Source organism: Bombus bifarius, unplaced genomic scaffold (genome assembly GCF_011952205.1).
Source record: "Bombus bifarius isolate JDL3187 unplaced genomic scaffold, Bbif_JDL3187 scf7180000008039, whole genome shotgun sequence".
NCBI lineage: Eukaryota > Metazoa > Arthropoda > Insecta > Hymenoptera > Apidae > Bombus > Bombus bifarius.
In genome coordinates, this window is record NW_022884409.1 from 555880 (window position 1) to 572849 (window position 16970).

The following is a 16970-nucleotide window of genomic DNA, read 5'->3' on the forward strand; positions in this document are numbered from 1 at the left end:
CCAAGCAAGATTTAATCGCGGTTAATTATTTTCTAGCGACATTTCCCAGTCGATAACGCGTAGCTTCCGAGGACCGAATTAACGCAAAGGGATCTGCGTATTCGTGCAGGTTTTACGTAATTAGAGACAGAGAGAAGACCAGAAACTCGCAACTATGTATTTTCTATTATATGGCGGTTTGCCAACCGTAACGCGGTCTGTTTACGCAATTCGGTCGAAATCGTGCGAGGCGAAATTTGTGAAGTTCGAAATCGGCGTTGCACGCCAGATTACACCGGTCAGCTAGTCGGCGCAAACGGAACACCGTTCGAAACGAGTAAAAGAGGCTTTGCCCGTAATGACCGTTCCGCGTATACGCGATCGAGATAAAGAGCGAATCGAACATATCTCGGTTAATTCCGACTTGTAATTATTGGAAGAACCACTGACTCAGCACGCGGAACACAATATATACAACCGATGCGAAATGGTAAATGTAATTATTGGTTTGCTGTCAACCGTATCTTTCCAGCGAAGCTTATCTCGTTTCGAATTAAAACGGCCGAGTTTACGCTACTGGAACGATCGAGATAGTTGCGAAACCGTGCCCGTGAAACATCGTTGATTCGTGAAAATCCACGACCTTTCTCTCTAGAACGCGAAACCGATTAAGATCCTGGAATCGATAAAGTCAATCGTGTACAGATACTATTAACGCTGGATCGTAATAAAGCTTACGTTTAACTACTCGACCGTGTCTCGAATCGTACGCTGTAATTTATACTACGCGTGTATCACGTTATTGGAAACACACCTTACTTATGGCAGGGGAAGGTGGTCAAAGGTGCGAAACACCTTGCGCTATTTAATAGATCTTGCTATGCTATACTATACTACGTCTATAGAAAAGCAAAGAAAGAAGCGTAATAACGTTGGTTTCTTATCACTCACCGCTTTCACCGACTCGTAGTCTCCCTTTCGGAGCAGTTCCATCAGCCTCTGCCGCTCCATCTCCTCTTTCGTCACGTACACCTTGTTTTCCTTAAACCTCGCGTTCTGCACGTTCTCGTAATTGTCGCACAAAACGTTATGAAAACCGATCGGTCTCTGCTGACCGACATATTCGATGATCTTGCCGAACGAGTCACCAGCACTGTGCTCCACCGAATCTTTCGGTAAATCCTGCTTGAATTGAAGATTCTTCACTAACACTTCGTTCACTACCGAGCCACGATCGTCGGTCTCCTTCAGGTTCGTTCTTTCTCCTTTCTCGGTGTCCCATTTTTCAGATATCTCGCTGGTTTCCTTAGCATCGTCCATTGTCCGATCCGACGTCTCGTTCGATCGAAGACACGCGTCTTCGACCTTGAACTTTGCCGCCTGCCTTTCACTCTCCAGCTCGTCCACCGGAATAGTGGCAGTCGATAGATTGCTGTTCTCCCGCGTGTGACACGATTGGCTTCTGTCGGCCAGGTTCCCAGAATCGTAAGGGATCTCGAAGTCCTCGACGATCATGATCGGTTCCGTGACCTCCCGTTTTTCCTCTTGTTCGTTGCACTCTAACAAACCAGTTGCTGCGGATCGAGATTGCAGGTTCGTCGTCTTGATACCCTGAGGGGAACCGGATGAGTGAAACGTGACGAACGTTCTGGCAGGTTCGTTTTGTTGGTCCCGTTTCGTGCACGTCGCCGGTTCCTTCTTCTTCTCCGGAGGACCTCCTCTCGATCTACCGTTCGGCAGGCATTGCTGAATCTTCAGGCACTGACTCAATCCGATCTCCGGGTATCTGCAAACGGATGCTTCGCTCTTCTGATCGTCTTCTTCGATAGTCTCCAGGTGTTCGTACCGCAACTCACCGACCCGTTCGTAAACCTCCGCTTCTTCTTCTTCTTCTTCTTCTTCTTCCTCCTCCTCGTCGTCGTCCTCCTCCTCCTCCTCCTCGTCCGCCTCTCTCTCTTTTTCGTTTCGTTCGTCGAGCATAACCGCTTCTTTGGGAGGCGACTTGAGATCTGATCGACCGCCTGTTCCACCTTCGCCATAAGCAGAAACCTGCAAAGAAGGTCGCAGGATCGATTGGAGGTCATCCACGTGAATCACCTGAGGCTGCAGGCTGCGCTCGTAAATCTTCTCCACGTGATTCGGCGAAGAATAGAGCGATCTGCTCGGAGACTTTTCCAAAGGACTGCTGCCCGCCGATCTGCTCTTTGCCGAATTTTGCTCGTTCAACTGTTGCAACGCCGCGTATACGCGACTATTAGGTTTAAAAGTGGATTGAGGCGAATCGATCGGCGAATTCCTCGCCCGATCGTCCTTCGAGTCCTGAGAACAAGGAATCTGGTCCCTCCTCGGCACAACCGGTGGCTTTCTAGCTTCTGACTGTGCGATGCCGCTTTGAAGATTTCTCGGTTTCGTGACGCGAGATTCTTGCTGACCTTGAAGAGTCCGGACACGCGCACCAACGGCGCCGTAAATAGTTTCCAGCCTCGTCTGATCCACCTTGTTGACTCTCTTATCTTGAAGATACCTAGAATCGGCCGATTCGCCGGTAATCCTCAGGGTATCTCGTGTGGGCCGATCGACGCTCCTCGAAACCTCCATCGATTTACAGGCAGCATCGGCTGGTTTATCACCGGCTCGCGGTGAATCGCTCGTGAGAGCCGGGCGCCTACTTTCTCCGTCCTTATTTGGTGAGATCGGCTCGCCTTGGTCACCAAGGTTGCTCGGGCCCTTCGAGATGTTGTTCCCTCCACAGCCTCCTCTCGCTCTCTGGCCTGTCTCTTCCTTAACGAGCGCTCTCGTCGCGCCAATCGTGCTTTGATCGTGATTCTGAGATCGTTTAAACGACGCTTTCCTGCAGGGGATAACCGACGATGTGCCGCTGCTCGTCGCCACCGCGGTCGTGCTCGTGATCGTCGCCGCTGTCGAACCACCGGTAATGCCGGTAGCTACGCTGCTTACTCCAGATATCCTGCTATGATCAGACTCGTTTCTGGTCTTTACCAAATTCGTCAGCCTGTTGTCGGCCGCGCTTCTGACGCGACAGTTCTTTTCGGCCTGGTAGATTTGCGACGATTCTCCTCCAATGCTATCCGCTTGACTGACTTCGTTGGTGGATTCTAATCGTCTGGATCTGAAACTGGAACTCAGGAGTCCTCTTTGAGGAATTCTCGAACCGGTAGAAGGGCTGATGTCTCGCGATCTACCTATCACGCTGTTCGGCGCGCTGAAGCCGTAATCTTGTTGCTTGCTTCGGTTCTTCAAGGCGAGGTACTCTTTATACGTGCCCCTACTCGTGTTCACGCCGACGTTCACTTTGTCCACCTTGCGTTCCAGTTTCTTGTCCGCGCGGCTAAGGTCGTCGTAGCTCGACGACGTTCCGTTCAACTTGTCCCTTCCTTCGTCTATCGATCTGGACCTCGAGTCTTGACGATATCTTCTTTGACTCTTTTGATCGGCGCTACTGTTCGATCTGATCAGTGGTTTCTCTCGAGACACCGAGAAATTCTGACTCTGTGTCTGATTCAACCACTCGTCCACCCTCTTCTGAACTTCGCCTTTGCGAAACAACACCTCTGGAACTCTGATTCGGCTGGTGTCCACGGTCACAGCCACTGGCGAAACGCACGAAGAGGAATTGTCCTCGGTCGGAGACGATGGAAGAACGTGTCTTACGGATTCCTTCTGCCTCTCCCGGGACCGCTGTCTCACTTGGGTCTGCTGGTTCACTTTCAGAACTGGTTGGGGTTTCTCCCGGCCCGGCGAACACTTGGGCTGCATCCTCGTCGCTAAGACTCTCGATTTTTCTTGCTGCTGTTTCTTCTGCTGATCCATCATGACAGCCTCGAAGTTCGACACGCTGATACTGCCGACGTCGCTCAAGTCCGACGATCTTCTGTAATCGAGATCCTCGTACTCGTCCAAGATGTTGTTCACCGATTGCGTGTCGATCGAGCTGATGCTCTTCGACTTGTTCCTGACTACGCTCTCGTCGCTACTCGAGTAACCGTGGTTCTGCTGTTGCTGCTGTCGATCGTGACTCGGCGGTCGTTTTGCTCGTTCTTTCGGTTTCTGATTCTGATACTTCAACACGGCGTTCTCGTAGCGTTGCAGAGGATTCTCTAAACCCGTTTCGATCGCCTCGTTCCTGTTTCTCTTTAAAGCTGGCGATTGCTTGATCTGTCTATGCTGAGCAAATTCTCTCTGATTCAACATCGAACTCTTCTGTAGCATCGGGATGCTCGGTTCACCACCGCGATACTCACCCTCTTGAACGATCTTCGGTTGAGCTATCGAACGGAAAGTGGTGAAACTCTGCACGTTCCTCGAGCTTAGAGCCGGAGCGGTGGCTTCTTTCGTCAGCTCTCTCCGCGTGATATTCGATCGAACGCGGCGATGGTCAATGCCCGGTACCGTGCCATCCTCATCGGCGAATGGAATGTTGCCGCCACCGGTTAAGGTCTTCAAGATTATTTCATCGTTCATTTTTCAGCGGTAATGCCAACGTACTCGCATTTTCGAATCTCCCAGGAAAAGTTCCTTTCTTCTTTCTGCCCTCCTGCAACGAACATTCCCGTCAAATTACTATGCATTACACGATACTTATACGCTGTTTAATATTTTCGCTGTAGACAGTGTACGAAATAACGTTAATTGCGTTATCCATGTAAATTAAGAAACGAAATTTTGCAACACAATTACTCAACGGCACGTCATCCTTTTAATCCGAAGTGAAAGGGTTAAAGATGGAGAGAACGCGAATGGCAAATTGAAAATGTTCGTTTGAAATTCCGCTCTGAAATTCATAATTCAGAGAGACGAATAGTTTTTGAATATTTGATGATACGATGGCACGAAGACACAAGCTTCCATAAAACGGTTCTCCCATCGGCTTCCGGTTAAGCGGCAACCGCACGTTCTACCAATGGCGGAGTATCCGGTAGTTGACCGATATCCGGTCGGAATTAATTCGGTTTTCGGGCCTGGGGCGCATTAGATATTGTAATGGTCGGCCACGTGCTCGTGCGTCGAATCGTTAAAGACCATAACGGCCGCTTGGAATTCAATGTACCTGCTCAACCGTTGTACGCTGAATATTGACTATCGAGCAGTATATTTACGCTCGTCGCGTATATTTATATCATCGATATATCAAAAGATTAGGTCCACCTTATGAATTCATAAATACGTTTTCCGTAACATAAACGACTTGTTAATCGTTCCACACATTCATTTCAGACATACCCGTTAATCGTTATCAAAACGTTTAGTCAGGAATTCTCCCATGGGGATAGTACAAACTAATTCCTAATTATAATTTAATTAGCCATGGATTCCATTCGAGTTACACACTCCAATTGGTTAAACTCGTTTGTTTCTAAATTGCCTTTGTTTCGTCAGCATAAATTTCCAGCTACTTATTTCTCAACGACTACCCGCTGATCGTTCCAAGAATTCCAGACAATTGCAGACAAGCAATTCCGACTACATCGATAGGATCACAGGGATAGTACGGAGCAAATTCTCAAAAATTTCAGCGATAAATATCGAAACGTCAAGTCCTGCTCGCCATGGCAGATTAGTTTCAATTCACGCGAGGGAATAGGATCACGAGCAGCGTAAATTGAATTAAACCGACGTCCCATCAAACGTATGTACTCCACACACCGTTCTAACGTTTCCCACGCGGCCTCGCCTCAAGGATCTCTCGGCTGGAGTTCTACTTTTAGATCTGTTCATCGAGATATCGGCCGTGGGCCACCGCGTCGCCGGGAGATTCATGCGTAGAAATATGCCTTGTTCGCCCGTGGCCCCGTTCTCTCTCTGAAATTGACCCACAATTAAGACGTCGACCGCATGCTGCCTCGAAAATCCGACCGAGAGACGCGATTACCAGTCTCTTTCTCTCTCTCCTTCTCTTTATCGCGTTAACCTGGACCGCTAAACGACCAACAAAATCATTTCTTCCGAGACAATGCGCGGATCTGGTAAATAAAAGGAACGAAAAAACGGAAGAAAAAGAGAACGGAACGAAACAGAAGGTTCGTTGTAATTGTCATCTGGAAAAAATACATTCCAGCGGCGGCTGGAACGCGGCACTCTGAATGGCGGCGTTCCATCGTCGTCGCTGAAACACGGAACGATACCGCAAAAACCTATTTTTCAGATGCACTGACCCGGATCTTAAATCTACCTCTGAAACCGTTACTGCGATCGCGTTACACGGCTAATAACCGCGACCATCCATACCCAGTACTCGCCTGTTTCAATTCTGTGATAGTTCGCCATTGGTATTCGTTATTAACGAATTTTTTCTCTTTCGTCCAGAGCACAGGGATTGCGAGCTCGTAATCGAATACACCAACTAAACTAGCGTGTCTCCGGTAAATTATATAAAATACGGCGGTACGGGTGAGAAATCGGCAAAGATTCGATTCGCGACGCTCTAATGCTATGACGAACGGAATTAAATATTCCGAGCGCGTTGCGCTGCGATCCGGTGATCCTAAGAGTGAAGCGCGTAACGAGATGCATCAAGGTGCTATGATTATCACAAGATGATATTTTCATTTTTCAGACATATTTCCGTTTTGCTAATTGAAGTAGCTTAACCGAAAACGGTACACGCTTCTCCAGCGAATATTAATTCACATTGAGAATACGTAACGTAACGAAGAAGGATCTGGGAAGTTAAAAATATAATTAGTTGGATGAAAAAGAGAAACGAGAAGAAACCGCCACAAGTGGATGACATATGACTTGTTCAATTCGGTCCACCGGATCGGTGTAATTTGCGTCGCAATTGAAATCTAGCAGACTGAAACGGACCGGATCTCGATTGATGTCTGCCAGAATCAAAGAGTTAGCTGGGATTTAACACGATTCTCGGATCGTTGGCCGTGACTGGTTAGTATCGAAAGAAAAAGCTGCCGCCTCTAAAAAAACTCGAGGATTTCTGGTTACAGCAACTTTCCTTGGCATACATTTGCATGAATTTCATACCAATCGAGAACGTCAAATCAAACTAGACAATTTCGAAGTTTAAAAACTGACGCTCCAATGGATTCTGACATGTGTACTCTCCTGGTTGGGATCGTAAGAAAGAAAAGAAAAAAATTCTAATTAACATCCGATGTTTGTGAACGTCGAAATACCACACACGAGCATTTCCACTGTCTCGTGCCGTACTCGTTCGTATCCAATCGACGAGACTCGAAGTCGATGAATCGAGTAGCGCGCACGATTCAGGGGGACCACACACGAGTCGACGCCTTGTGTTTCCTCTCGTATGTGCCTCGGCGAGGAACGATCGCGCGTGAACGAATACTAATTATACGCGTGGACGATACACTTTCTTTGCACGGCTAACAGCTGATCTTTGCACTCGTTGTTAATTCGCATAACGCGATGCACACTTGTTACCATCGTGCAACGAGCCTACGCGATCGAGGCCGCGTGGGTTTGGGATACTTCTTTGCGTAGCTGCATGCACGCTTACCAACACGCCACCGTTTATGCCTTTCCTTTTATCATTCCGAGAGAAATTAAGGATGGATCGTAATTATGGCAAGTTGCCGAAGCTGGCTTGCCAAAGATAGTTGTGAGAATTCCAAATGACCAAATAGTATCCGAGATGTAATCGGAATAAATGGTAAAAAATAATGATAAATGACAGGGTAAAAAAGAAAAGAAAAGAAACGTCTCACTTAGAGAAAAGGCAACTGTACCACAGGAATGCTTCTCGATTTATTCGCTTCCGGACCACCCGGATTGCATGGGGTGTAAATAAAGACACCCCTATCTATCGAGGAAGCGTTTTTTAACCGTTGTACTTATGCTGCTGCACGGACCTTTAAACAGACATTGTTGGAGCAGTGCCAATAGCAGCGGAACGTCTCCGAGAGAACAACGTATCTGCTCGATTCATCGACAACAACGTCGAAAGACTCGCGTGCCTTCTGAATGGAACGGGGCAGGAATGCGTGAAGAGCAACGTGGGCAACTCGACCGTGGCACCGATTTTCTAATGGGTTAATAATCGTTGCAAGCATCAATCGCGAAAACACTCGTAAGCGTTAGTTTGGCTCGTTAAACCAGCTCGTTCGAGTGGCTTGTGCACGATGCTTAAACCTTTTTGACCCGTCAATTGATCGCGCGACGAGACCTTTAATCTCGTTTCTGCTTCACCCTACGTTGCTCTCTCTTTCTTTCACGTTTCTACGTCTCTATCGTTTCCCCCAATGATTCTGAACGAGGAACTGTCTCGACTGTGAGACCTGAATGTATAAAACGCATTATGTGCAAATTCGATCGTGTCACGAAAGCTTTGCGTAATTGCGTTGATTCGGTGACGTGATGACAGACAACTCGCAGTTGTACGGACATCGCACTCCCACTCGTGAATTTGATATCTGAATGAAAGGCTCGGTTTTTCATACGTTAAAGCGTTTAATCGTACTACCACTTCGATGTGAAAAGCTTGTCCCTTTCTATAGGTACGACCTTCTGAGAGGATTTTTTCTAATAAAATTACAACGAAGAAAAGGCAAAGGAGAAAACCATCACGCGGAGTATCGAGATTTCGTCGAACATGATAAACGAAGTTTTGGCACGTCAAATGAAAATGAAGACTTCGTGCATCTCAAAAAACCCGCAGATTGACTTCACCATATCTGCATGATAATGTCAAACCATTAATCTTTCTAACAGATTGATGCTCACCTACGTAACGTCAGATAATACAACTCCTCCGCGCCACTTAATCACACACGCATTTCTGCATACAGGGTGTTACTACAATTCTGCTGCAACTCGAGCAGAAAATATTTTAATCAACGTGTAAAAGATCATATCGAAATATAAAGTGAGAATTTCTTATCGGAAGATTGCATTTACCCGAATGGTTTTAATTTTAGATAATCTTATATATAAGAAAGGAATAAGGTCACAGATGCACACGATTGGAGCATAAAGTAAAAGGCGATGAAGTGTGAAATAAAGGACCGAGGAGACAGAGTGCATAACCTAATTTCGAACAAAACGTGACCCTAGTTGTTCGTTCATTCAGAAAGGATCTGTTAATGAAACACCGTGTAGATTCGCATCAAAGCACGAGCGGCCACAAGAGTCTATGATGATGGAAGAAGATTATATCCGCGTAATGGTAGATATTTTATCACTGCATAATTAAAATATATTAGCGAGAATTCTCTTTTCTGTCAGAATCGGTACAAAATTCTATGAGCCACGGGAATTGAAATTTTTCGTTCCGAATTTGTGAACGCCAGGGAAAGACACGTTTGGAATATCAATCATTTCACAAAGACCGGCGATGTAACCGAGGTACCATTATACCGAAGTACGTGATATGGATATTAATGGGAGGCAAAAAAATCTCGCCTCGAGGATATTAAAAATCGTAGCCATGGAAGATGAGCATCGAACGTTTCAATATTCCCTCTTTAATACATCTCGTTATAAAAGTTTCATTACATCTTTAGGATTTTTAATAGGGAACTCGATCCTCGCGGATATAGATACTGAACATTCAGAAGTACAGAACTGCGCCAGCTCATGAAATTATTCAAACACTTACCTCAGAAAGTTTTTATGAATATATTATGAGCACGGTGCAAAATCTTTTGAAATTTAATTTGAAATGTAAATAAACAAATGCAGAATGTAAGTGAACGATTCTAGGACCTAAATATACGACCTTACAAAATTGAATTTCAAAGTTAGTACAAACACGTGAGCAAAAGACATGGGAGAGAAAATAGGGAGAGCCGTTCTCTCCCTATTTTCTTGGAAAATCTAGAAAAGTGAGTTTCCAAGTTAAAGATGCCACCCAGATTCCTCGGAAAAAATCGGAATAGATGTATCGCTTCTAACCTTTCGTCCCTATTCTTCTCGATGGTATCCCAGTGGTTCTCGAGAGAACCTTCTGAAAACACTCGATACCCTTTCACGAGCTCCTACCCTGCTCCTCTACCATGTTCCTAAGCCGATGGGCTATTCATGGCCCTGACAAGGCTAGCCTTTGAGGTGTATGACCTGTGCAACTGCACCGAGCGAACCACGCATAGAAATGCCCCGTGAAACGATTGCTATTTCTGTTCATATCGCGATGCTCCCTTTGATCGTTGCTTGCTATTTATCATATGCCGCGTGGTTACAGTGTAACGCGCGGGTTCCTGCAATTAAGAAAAAGATTCCATTCTCCTTTGAAAGAGCGCCCCCGCGATTGAATTTTGCGACACACCGTCCGTGGCCACCTCGCTCTATTAAGTCTTCCTTTCCCTATTCATCGTTAATGGCTTGCAAACCTCGGAAGTAGCGGATCCTTCACGGTCGCTGATTAACTCTTCGTGCCTGACTCGTGTACCTCGTGTTGTAAATCAACCAAGGCTTGAACGTTTGTAAATATTTATTGCCAATTGCAGCTTGCTTTTTCAGAACTTTAAGTACGGTTACGTTTCCATAAATCGTTCCCTCGAAACGTAAAAATATGACAAACGTAAATACAATATCGTTACCCGTACGATACACGAAGATAAGCGATCCACAAACTTTCTAAATTTTCTATAAAGTTTGTATTAAATTTCCTTCAAATTCCTACAGAATTTATTCTACGCGATCGCCGCGCATCTAAAGCTCGAATAAAATATTAATATTGCTCGCTGACGGCAGCCATATTCGAACGGTTAATGAAATCTTTAAGATTGTTCATAAAGTACGGGAATATGTTTTTAATAAACGATATTAGAGATGGAAGTCAGCTTTTTTTTTTTTAATTTTAAAGTCTTTAATGATAACTGTAATAAGAAGCACTCTTTGCGACTTTTTTTACTTTGAGCAAAGATTCTCTCCACGTGGGGCCTGATTCGTGGCCCGCAGATGTGGTCCCCAGGGGCCGTACTCCTGTCTTCTCTCTCTTCTTCCCCTCTTCTTCTATTTTTTCCCGGCCTTACAGAGAAACGGGTCGTTTTTCTTTGCAAATAAACCACGTGCCCATTTCTGACAAGACAATGTGCGTTGCCAACTCGTGCGAGATATCGTACCACCGCGATGCGAAATGAGTTTTTTCTTTCGAGGGTCCTCGCTGTACGCGACTTATTTATATCCTTCGTTATTGCCCTAAATTTGGACCAGCTCCTCTGCCGCTTTGTGACGCGATTGGATGAGAAAAGAGGCAGCTTTATTCGTGAGAAATGTTTCGCAACGTTCGAAATGATGACCCTCGATCCACGACAGATGTTTAAAGGCAGAATTCAAAGGCATTCCACGCTCGGGGTGTAATCCCTATTTTCACAACTGTACGTGATACAGATCCTTGCGAGAAAAGTAGATTACGAATTTCCCATTGGTCGAAAGAATTATCAGTCTCGCAAAGAGAACTCATTGTAATCGATTAGAGTTCATTGGCACGTCCAGAGGACTCCGTTGATTGAATTCAACGTCGTAACCATGCAAGCTCCCGCCATCTGGCCAAGGAAAAAAAATTTAATTTCGTCGAAATTAAGGAAGGAACGAAGTACAACGAGCTTTCGTAGGATTTCGTGCAGCTACAACGTTAACGAAGGCGTGATTCCACGATATTGGAGGCAATAGACGTCGTCGAAAACGCTCCCACAGACGTTCGATTCCTCGGAACGGAGCAGCCTGCCGGCTGCTCGTCTTTGATCTCGCTTTTGTACCGGATACACTCGTTACGAGGCGGCGCTCTCTCTTTTCAAAACCGAGCGACGCGACGCCGTGCCGGGCTGCAAGTGCATTCACACGAAGATAACCAACACGAACGAGCGGCGCGCGGCCATTCTCGTCGCATTGTTCGGCTCATTCGGAGACTGATAATCGCGGGGAATATGAATCGGCCCGTGGTGAATGTTCGTCCAGCTTTATCGTACGGCCACGCACGCTGTAGTGCTTTGACCGTTCGTTATTCGTGGCACGAGCTCCGGTTCATCCAGTAATTTCGCGTCAATCGTTATTTTTCCCGAATCCCTAATGACGCTGGTAATTCGAAAATTTATTCCGGGAACGAGGTTATCACAATACGAAAATGTTCCCGATTTATCTCTTGAAAACAATGCTCGAATAAATGCGCCAACGTCCGAACGAAACTTTCAAATTCGCACTATATAAATTTATCGGATTTATTAATACAAAATATCGTAAAGTATCGTACAAGGTGTTTTCAGTAATCATAATACAATCGAGAAAAATAAATCGAAAACATAGAATAAGATTACTTCAGGCTTATTTTTCCATATAGAAATACATATTTTCGGAGACGATCCGTGTACACGAAACGCATGGACGTAAACATTTCGCAAAATCCATTATAGCCGTAATTAAGCGGGATAACGAGCAAACGAATTTATCAACGCGATTATCAGCTTGTAAAATCGTTAAGTTTTAACACAGCATTCGTGTGACTATACGGTCGAACGATCGAAACGAAACAAAACCGAAAACGAACCCGCGATAAGTCATCACCGCGCCCATGAAACTTTCTTTGTTCGCATTTTGCGCGTTAACCGGCTCCGCGTCTGCCGATCGTACGAGCGTAGTACACCCACGCTCGCCCCGTCATTCGATCTTCGTATCAAGCTAGAGGGGATTCTCTCTGCGTAGGATTCTGTGAATGATACCGTAGAACGACGTGAAATTGTCGAGAACGGAGCATACTACGATGCCGCGCTGCCTGTATCTTTAATTACTGTGACACTGTCGATTACTACTAATATATTGCAATATCATATCAGGCAGCTGACGATTAACTCAGCAAACGCACGGATCATTACTGCGGATATTCAGGCAACGTTTCTGGCGAACATTCGTTCTTAATGAACGACTATCATTACCTACTACTTTCCTCAGATTTAAAAATCAATTTTATATGTATCAACTTTAGTTAAAGTTCCATCAGTCGTTCTACACCAGTCACAAACTTATCGGTGAGCTAAGAAAAAGAATACTGTTGCGAATTCTCGACTATAGAGCAACCGATCAGGTCAAACCGATCGGTCGATATCGCGTACCTCGAATGAATCAACGCTCAGGGTGGAGGAGGTTTAATAGATCGAGTGTTAGTGTAATCTCTAGCACTGTATTTGTTGTATAAAAGTAAAGTGTGATGTTATGAACACAGCAGTGGTAAGATCTTGTTGGGAATGAAGTATTTCGCCCGCATAGTACGATGTCTGATGAACTGTCCTCCTACGTTGCTGATTCTCCCTACGAACCGTTGGGTTTCATCTGTCCATCGTACCCTTTCGGCTGGCCTTTTCCCGGGGTTTTTTTATCTGACCTCGGAGTCATTATGTTTACAGCTCGGGGAGGACACGTAATTCGGAATTTCCTAAAGAAAGGAATAGGCCTGTCCGTACCATAAACGGACGGTAACTCAAAATTCCGAACAAAAACGAAGTGTTCAAATTTGCGAATTACGACACTTCTAAAGAGACTCATAAATCACGGGTGGCGAATCTACTTTCGAGTACGAGCATTATGCGAGCATGTGTAAAGGCATGTAGAATGTACAGTACATACATACCTAGCGTGACGCATTCGCTGGGATCGGATCTCTCCTGCCGACTACTCCCGGTAATCGACTGTGGCTACGTTATCCTGGCAATTTCTGGCTGCGCTAGCAGAGCGTAATTTCGTCGTAGCCGGCATTAACCGGTGGTGCACGTTGTCAGCCACTCGATGCCCTGCGCCATCGGTGATTCCTGATTGCACACCGAATGGGTCTCGCTATCAGTCCAGCGCCGCCAAGTCATCCGCTGATTTGTGACAACAGGTATGTACTACGCGACTCGACGCGTGATAGTCACGAGAGAATATCGTGATGCACTATCGGGCAAGGGAAACAACTCGTAGAACACCAAAGTAAGAAGACGAAGAAATATCACGCCTGCTCGTTCAACCGATAGACCCTCGCGTCTTCTTCGGTGAAAACTTTTGCACAGAGACGTTTCGATTCGAAAGGGAACAGTGCAAGAATCACAAGCGTCGCACTAACGCTTCGTCGATTTGAGACTCGCGAGACTCACCAGACTACTTTTCCATCAAAGTACAACTTTTCATGGGGGTAACTTCAAGTCAGAATAGGACATTGGCTCGAGGTTTCGAGCACGTTCGTGTATGATCGTACCCCGAGTAAACACTGTGATTTAACCGGATAGAGATTCACCGTGCGCTGATTACATTCCTTTCGTGACGGGCCTCGCACAATCAATCACTGGCTTCTATTTCTGCCGGCGTCTCAACCGAGATACCAGCAGACCGCAAGCATCGTTCGTGGAACACTTCAGCCACTGTGTTATTTATCGGCGTGTCTTCCAGAATCTTTTCCTTCTGCCAGCGGACGCATCGATCGTGCAATTTAACGTCCCCGTGACGCTCTCCGCGTATAGATGATGTTTAACGATCGTCGGTACCATTTCTTTTTATCCGCTCGAAAGCACAGGTTTTTCGGCAACCACTGAAATATCGTTGGAATGTCTCGTAACTCTTTCTTTCCGGTGTTGTTCGTCGGACACGTCAGTCAACACGATTAATCACACCGTCGCCGAGTCGAACTTTTCACGGGCGTCTAATTGTGCAACCGGACTCACTATCAGTCCGACGCGACGGACTGACAGTTCAAACACTGTTATCAGCCGCGGGAACGAAGCAGTGCACGCAGCCTATCGCTCGATGCTATGCCGGAACGACGCGCCTTCTGTAAAACGATCGTCGAACATTAATCACCATGGTTTGGTGAGCGTGCCAGGCTTCCGGTTTTCGCGCCCCTTCCACCGTCTATCGAGCAAACCTGTGAAGATCGACGGGTATCGTTGGTTGTCGTAACTCGTTCGACGAAGAGATGCGTTCGCATTGAGAAACAGAAGAGGGCAATTCGTTATGGACGAGTTGCAGCCCGGAAGAGGATCGTAAAGAACGATATAATTTATCGATACGAAGCTACAAACTACAGTATGTACTTATTATAACCTAACGAGCAAGGGTCATTTTTTTTATCTCTCAATGGACAGATAAAAAAGGAGAACTCGGTTAGGTATCAAGAGGCAATAAAATTGATGGTAATAAGCGACAGAGAAGAAAAAAGGGAGAAGGAAACTGGAGGAGTATAAATTTTGACAGCGTTACGATAGAAAGGTCCCGGTGGAATGGACGAGGTTAAACTCGAGAGAGACAATGAATTTTGGATTATGTCGTGGCGCTGTTAAAAGACGACGAAGAGATTAAACAAGCTTAAGGAGCGACAGACGAGTCGGATACCCTTCTTAAGAAATTACCTGAGAAAGATCTTGTAAGCGGGGTGTGATCTTAAGGGCATTAAAATAATTGTCTGCTACTGTCGACACTAGAGGGGCGAACTCGCATATTTCACCTCATAGCGACGTCGTAGAAATCCACTGTGGAAAACATGGCTCGTCACGGTAGCTGATATATGCTCTCGTGTATTCCACGGGAAAGAAAACAGAAACACGGAAAGAGAAGTTGTTCAACGAAGAATGAAAGAGAACAAGCTGGAAGACGAAACGGAGCTGCGAACGCAACGCGACAACCGGAGACGCCTCGGGTCGAGAGAGTTTGAATAACGCGGCTGAAAAAAACTGTCGGTAAATTAACGATGCTCGCAATTATGGATGAGAAAGGAATAATACTTTATTTCAACGAACAATCACCTGCGCGATGTCACTAAGAAAACCGTACCACATATTATCTCCAGACTTTTCACAGATATATTTTTCTCAGAGGAATATCGCTCGCACAATGGAGGAAAAGATCTCTTGATTTTATCTCACTGCACTGATATCTCACGAAATTGGTCGGTGAGCCGATCTGTCGAAAATCAAGACGCAGGCGCGATGCACAACATCGATCCTCTCGATCGCGCTGGCGCGGTAAGACTGCCGCGTGGATCGGGATCGTGATCGAGGGACGACAAACAGGAGCGGAGCAACCGAGGGTCCGATTTCCTTAGGGCCCCGCCTTCGATGTGCCATAGGACGATACGATATATTCGTAGTTTTTGTTGAAACCGTATTGTTGAATTCTAGAGAAAGAATCAAGCTACGGATGTATAAAATATCGCAGCGTTACGATCAACAGTAGAAGATAATAATTCTTGCTGGAATTTCGAAAACCATATTCTCAAGGAAAATGTGCGAGTTTTATCGCAGAGTAGCTACAATTCTCGATATTATTTTTCTTCCGTGGCTCTTCATAAATCGTGGTTCGTGTCTTCAATTTTATAAACGTAGCTCGTGCCCATAGGAAAGAAGATTCTTTCAGCCAACAAATACGAACGAAAAGAAGGAAGAAAATTTTTGTTCGACCATAGTCAGGGAAGACGAATGAGATCGGGGTGAAGGCATCACGCAACACATCGCGCCGTGGCATCGTTCAATTAAATTAATGAAACGTCACAATTCCATCCCTCTGCATCGATACCATCGAAACAAAATAAAACTCAACCGACAGGCGCGACGTTTTAACGAAATTAAACTATCACCGCTCGAGAACCGATAAGTCAACAATTCCCGAATGTCAACAGCGACTGTATCGTTGATCCCGCTGCATCGGTGAGCACTAAAAAAACTGCACGCCACCGAACCCAAAAATAAAGCGAACAAACTATCAAAGCTACCACTGGGTAATACCGATTCTGAGATGAAGCGCCGTCCACGTTGCTCCGAAAATTCCACACAGTCGAAAATCAAGTTTGACCGGCGGTGGCCACGCGGCCTCGAGCCCCTCGATCGTGCGAGAAGAGTGACGAGCACGAGGAGCTCGTGACGAAACACCGAGTTCCCAGGTAGTCAGGCCAGGGAATGTGGCGAAGCTGGTTCCGATAGGAGACGGAGGTGCCCCAGCTGCGTACCACATGGGCACATACCTGCAGGTATGCGTGCACTAACACCAGCCATCAAGGTGCATACACAGTGACTCTTGTGAGCGTCTCCCTCATTAAGAAA

At 46.0% G+C, this 16970-nt stretch overlaps 1 protein-coding gene across 1 annotated transcript; it reads right to left on the reverse strand.

Annotated features, from left to right (window-relative positions):
* Nucleotides 1-867: 867 nt before the first annotated feature.
* Nucleotides 868-15887, reverse strand: LOC117207581. Its single transcript, XM_033447928.1, has 3 exons — nt 15285-15887; nt 13535-14800; nt 868-4534 (listed from the first exon to the last, which is right to left on the reverse strand). Exon 3 carries the CDS (start codon nt 4459-4461, stop codon nt 868-870), a length of 3594 nt encoding a protein of 1197 aa, XP_033303819.1. The 5' UTR covers nt 4462-4534; nt 13535-14800; nt 15285-15887.
* Nucleotides 15888-16970: the final 1083 nt, after the last annotated feature.